Source organism: Platalea leucorodia, assembly GCF_965183815.1.
Source record: "Platalea leucorodia genome assembly, chromosome: 15".
Lineage (NCBI taxonomy): Eukaryota > Metazoa > Chordata > Aves > Pelecaniformes > Threskiornithidae > Platalea > Platalea leucorodia.
The window spans coordinates 10,006,047-10,012,046 of NC_138837.1; the positions used below are offsets into that span (position 1 = coordinate 10,006,047).

The 6,000-nt window shown below is 43.9% G+C and overlaps 1 protein-coding gene across 2 annotated transcripts in view; it reads left to right on the forward strand.

Annotated features, from left to right (window-relative positions):
- The window catches only part of TNC (tenascin C), a gene marked incomplete at its 5' end in the record, with an annotated part of 47,208 nt that extends 43,862 nt beyond the window's left edge, over positions 1-3,346 (forward strand). For both annotated transcript variants that reach the window (XM_082327306.1, XM_082327307.1), the window contains 4 exons: positions 366-462; positions 1,134-1,295; positions 2,551-2,714; positions 3,216-3,346. In XM_082327306.1, the coding sequence (XP_082183432.1) occupies positions 366-462; positions 1,134-1,295; positions 2,551-2,714; positions 3,216-3,326 (534 nt within the window). In that variant the 3' untranslated portion in view covers positions 3,327-3,346. The remainder of the gene's footprint in view (positions 1-365; positions 463-1,133; positions 1,296-2,550; positions 2,715-3,215) is intronic.
- Positions 3,347-6,000: the final 2,654 nt, after the last annotated feature.

The following is a 6,000-nucleotide window of genomic DNA, read 5'->3' on the forward strand; positions in this document are numbered from 1 at the left end:
CATGTCAGAGGGACCCAGGGCACAGAAAGGAAGAAGGAGCTGGACAAATGCATGGCTAGGAGGCTAGAGGATGTAGAAAGTCTTGGCTGATAAATACAGCAAGGGGCTGCTAAAAAAGCAGAGAGCAGGAACTACAAGGTCACATCAATCAGGGAAGCCTGGGAACCAAACTAGAGATGTAAAAAAAAGCAAGGAACATTCAAAAGTCTTGATACAATTCAGTAACTGCAGTGAGATTGCTGGTTTGGGTGGTGAGAGCAGGGGAGCAGCAATGCCAACCTCTGCATTTGTCAAAGCCACGTTCCTAGTGCCCTTTCTGTCTAAGGCAGTCTGTTGATAACACTTCTTGCATGTGGTGTTTGCAGGTGTTCCTGAGGCGTCAAAATGGAAAGGAAGATTTCTACAAGAACTGGAAGACTTACGTGGCTGGCTTTGGAGATCCTAAGGATGAATTCTGGATAGGTAAGTGGCAAGAATTTGTCTTTTTTTAAAAAAGAAAACACAAAGCCTAAAAGACTAGGAGCCACTTTGAAACCTCCATTTGGTTGGCAAGAGTATTTGTAAACAGGAACATAATCTAGGCTAGGAGACAGCATGCTGTGAGGGAGATCGAAATTGCCAGGTCCAAGCCAGTCCCTCCAGTTGCAGTTCATAGATGTCATGCTTCGTGGGTCACCGAATGTTCCAAACCAATGCTCACTGGTGCTCTGTAAGAAGTCAGAAGGTCACCAGAGAAGCAACTGCAAATCTTCTTCTTCCTGTACTCCTAGGACACCCCCGCCACAAAAGTAAAGTGGGGAAAATAGAAGTAAAAAGCAAATTTTCAAAGATTGCGCTACATTTTATTTGGTTGGAAATGAAAGACAATGATCATCACACAGCATAACTTTGATTACTTCTCCCAAAGGGCTACCTGCTACTGTGATTTGAAGGGAAGAGGTCTCTCAATCAGTCTGTTTTTATCTATTTGTTTTTGTGCTAATATTACCCTACAGCTGAAATAGCTCACTTTCCTCACCAGTGTTTATGCCCTGTTGTGTCTATACAGGCCAGTATGACCTCCTTTATGGGATAACATGATGGCAGACAAATAAACACGGGGACACACATGGATTGTTCATTTATTTCCACAGGTCTGGAGAACCTCCACAAAATCACTTCTCAGGGCCAGTATGAGCTGCGTGTAGATCTGCGGGACAAGGGTGAGACAGCTTATGCTGTCTACGACAAGTTCAGCGTTGGAGACTCGAAGAGCAGATACCGGCTAAGGGTGGATGGATACAGTGGCACAGCAGGTGAGATGAAATATTTTTTTTTCTCCTGACTTGCAATTTCCTCCCAGTTGGCTCAAGGTAACAGTGTCTGAATGCTGCAGATCATCATCACAGCAGGTACCTCTTGTACGTCAGGTGTTTGAAAATATGAACATATCAATATATTTTATGTTTCCGTTTTAAATCCTCCAGTCATTTAGCTGCCACATTTTATGGCATGCTTATGACAGAATATAAACAAGTATACTAAACAGCCATATATATCATTTTGCCAATGCTTGACTGTCATTTATACAGCTAATAATAGCTTGGCACAGCCTCATCTCTTGTCAGTGGAATATGCAGCAGAGTCCTGCTATAACATGATTTGTAATTTTGCTGAACAAGTCATCTGCCTTTTGTAATCATACTGGGGCAAACCCTGCAGGCCTCGTTGAGTCCTCTTCAGGGCTTCAGAGGATTAAGAGATAAATCCAGCTCCACAAGATATCTTAGAAGGAGATACCTTTCATGCTGCAAGGTGCATAAAACAGACCACACAGGCGTGTGTGTATTGACTCTGCCCTGTGACCATCACATGAACTTTATGCACAGCTTATAGGGATACAGACAAAGGATATGCAGTAGTAGAATTATTGTCTATTTAAGGGCAAACACAGTGATGCAGAGCAGTAGTAGCTGCTACAGCTAGTAGGATTCAAGATTAGCGGATGGAGCAACGCAGATCCTGAGGCATGAATGTGAGCTCTGTTTCAGGCATACACTGAAGGCTGCTCCTATTGCACCCACCTGTAAATGGGCACCCAGACCCTGAGAGTGGGAAGTCAACATTAGGCAGATCTCTCTCTCTCTGTGTTTCCAGCTAATGAAGATGGGTAGCTTTACTGCATGGACCAGCTAGGTGTGAAGACTCCTTTGATCTTCACTCCCTCCTTGTGGAGGTCCATTTGGACTTGGTTTGTCCACACTGCCTTTTGTACAGGGCCAAAATCCAGCTTCCAGCAAGAAGTGCAGAAATTGAGCTGCATGAAAAACCACTTAATAAATTGGGGATTACAGACCACCTGGAAAAATACTTTGACTTGCCTCCAACAACAAAAACTGTGTACTTCCTTCTGTAGTAAAACAAGTCAATTTTTAAGAAGTTAGATACACAGCCAGGCTTTACAGACAGTGCATGGCATAGTACAAACATTTTCTGCAGGATGGTTGCTCCCGTGTAATCTAAACTAAGCAAACCACTGACGTCACACTTTCTTCTCTCTCCCCCATCCAGGTGACTCCATGACGTACCATACCGGAAGGTCCTTCTCCACCTTTGACAAGGACAACGATTCTGCCATCACCAACTGTGCTTTGTCATACAAGGGTGCATTCTGGTACAAGAATTGTCACCGAGTCAATCTTATGGGCAGATACGGTGACAACAGCCACAGTCAGGTGAGCTTGGTGTTTGAAAGCTTCCGTAATGCATTAGAAGAAGGGGAATTGCAATTATGGATCGGTCTGCTTCAGCTAGCCAGACATCAGCGCACCAACCAAGCCCACTCTCCAGACCAAACGGTCATAGGGAAAGATATGGGCAGTTGCTCACAAAACAAGAATTTAATGTCAGCTGGTGAAATATTGATGTTTTTGTCAACAAATAATATATCCCAAGTGTGCAGGGAACAATTGTAGTTTTCAACATGTGAAACAAAATGTTCTTCCTGCCATGAAAGCCAGGCAAAGAGCGACAGCTCGGGGGGACAGCGTGTGGGTTGGTTTGCGCAGGTTGTGCATGCTAGCGGCCAGAGCCCTGTGCTTCCCAAAGCCCCTCTACTTTGGTGTGCCTCTGTTCCCAAGTTAGAAAACAGCCTGCAAGCTGAAATGAGAGGAGTGAAGGCTGACAACAGGAGAAGTAAATGTGTTACCTCCCACACTTCATCTTTGTCTTTGCAGGGTGTTAACTGGTTCCACTGGAAGGGCCATGAATATTCCATCCAGTTTGCGGAGATGAAGCTGAGACCCTCCAGCTTCCGAAATCTGGAAGGAAGACGAAAGCGAGCGTAAAGCCCCAGAGGTGGTGAAGGGGCTATGGGTGGGGGGGGAGGGATATAGAGTGGGGGTGTGGGGGGATCCTCTGGCATCACTGGGGTGGGGGGTGTGAGGAGCTGGTCGTCGTACCAAAGCATCGGTGACCCCTGGCCCAACAGAGGCTTCTGCAGCAGCCCAGACAACAAGCCTTAAGTGTCCCAGCGTTTTCAGCAGAGCAGCTCCGGCTGCCCATCAGTAATGTCCTCCACACCAAAGACAACGATCTCAAGGGTTGTATGTTGTTTTATTAATTTTTATTTTCTCAGAAAGCCTCTGGGATAAAGTTCTTCCACAGTTTGACTATCTCTTGGGTGGCCCAGGGTAGGGGAGGGAGAACAGTTTTGTACATTGGTAGTTTGTTTTAGAACCAGCCATATTTTACACACGGAAATGTGTACGATTAATTATCATTATTATTATTATTATAATTAGTTATAATTGAAATTCTTTGGTCGTTGGAAAGCCTTTTTTATATATATCAAGTACCACAGAGAAGGAGGGGATGGGAAGGGGAAAGCAGTATGTTTTTAAACTTAAGCATAAGATTAATATTATTAATATAATGACAAAGTAATAATAATAATGATAATAATAATAAGCTAAGTTTTTGTCATTTTTAAGAGAACGATGCTTTCGGAAACACAGCAGGACAGTGTCTGATTGTAAATTTTTTTTTATAAATAAAAGCACAATTACTTTAAAATAAATTTCTACCTTTTTTTCATACATGTTGAGTTTGTGCATGTCCAGGTTGTATTTACTTAGATGAGGAAGTAAAAGAACAGCTGAGAATGATTAGGCTGCTGAGCCCGTACCGAAAACTGTTCCTTTTGTCAGTGGTTAGTTGTAAGTATTCTGCTGGGTTTGTTACAGTGAAACGCCTGTAAGGATTTGGTTTCTTTTAGAACATATTTCTTTTTTTTTCCCTGCCCAAAAGATTTTTACATGTTTTTCTAAGTGTTACTGACCAATGCTTGCTCCATCTAGGTGGGAATAACTAACAAAAGAATACAAAGAAAATACAGAGCTGTTGTTAGGTACCATTGGTGACTTTGAACACTTGTGTAAATAAAGGGCTCTCTTTTTTTATATGGATGAAACCTACGTGTAGTTCCTCTGTATCATACTCTTCAGTTGAAGACAATAAAAGATCTTTTGTTTTAATCCAGTCTCTCTGCCCTACTTCAAGGTTGCACTTTTCAAACAGGGCAAATGTTTCTGCCTCCTTGACGATCACTGGAAGGTGGCTGGGAAAGAAGATGCTTTCAGTCAGAGCAAATATGATCAGCTCTGCGAGTAACACTTGCTGTGAAGTGCTAGCTATTAGATATGGTCAGATATTGTTGATTTGACGCAGGGTGTAAAAATGTGCGTGCATGGGAAATATCACTAAAAACTTCAAAATCAGGAGGGAGGGAAGGAAGGAGGGAGGGAAGCACTTACCCTTAGGTCCCATCTTCCTAATTTATATATATATATTTAATATTGCTATTATTTTTAATTGCAATCCTTCGATTATTGCATTTCTGAGCCTTAGCTGAGCATTAGCCTTTGGGAATGGTTATGTCCACTGAAACTTTGGCATCGCCCCAGAGGGCAGAGCCTGGTGGGAACCCCCCATGCTGGGGTGTGCACTGGGACCAGCTTTGCTGTCAGAGAGCCCTGGGACAGCGGGAATTGCTGTATGGAGACACAGAAGGTGCTGCAGACAGGAGCACCAAAGCCTGTGTTCTGTGCTTTATTAATAGTCAGTCTCAGCAACTACATTTCAGAAATGTCCAATTTCTGTAGGCATTTATAATGCATCTCCCAGGAACCATCTCACACAGTGAGCAGCTGTTCATCGCCAAGCAGACTTTAGGACCACAGACGAAGAGAAGGCACGGGGATGGTGCAGAGGATTTACCAGCTGGGAACAGGCAATTCCTGGTTGGGAAGTGGGAGAAGTTCCTAACAGAGTTAGTAAAACACTGGAGGTCCTCTGTTCATACAGTTTCTGTTCCAGGCTCTCTCGGCAGCCCTGCTCGCCCTCCTCGTCCGTTTTAAGCCTGGTTACCGGCAGATGGCACACGGAGTCCATCTGTCGTGGCCTGTGCCTGCTCTGTTTGGCAGCACCTGGAAATCCTGCAGGTACTCAGCATCGGTCCAGACGCTGCCACTCTTCACTGTTGTCTTCTCGTAGGGTGACATCCAGCACTCAGAGCTTCCTAGCTGTTGTTGGGGCCTCTGCAGCAGTGGCCTTTGTTAGGAAAACCAACTGCATGTTGTAAAGCATTGCCCTACGGCCGCACAGCGGGAACTTTGCAAGGACACCTGTGAGAAAAAGTTTATTTTTGGCTTGCAGGAGCTAGGCCACAGCAAAAGCACATGTCAAAAAGGAACTCCTATGTACTTTCTTCATTAATATTACTTAATGTACTTTGAATTTATTTCTTTCTTCTCCCCCCACCCCCCAAACTGAAGCCATACTAGTGAATATTTGTTATTTTGTACAGGGAACACAAGACTCCTTTGACCTTCCAGAGCACTGGCAAGGGTCTGAGCTGCAGCACTATATTAAATTAATTCTCCGTAATTAATAGCGCTTCTTCGGTGTTTGTCAGAGCAAATGATTGGCAGTATAAAAGAGCAAATCCAGTAATGAAGAAAT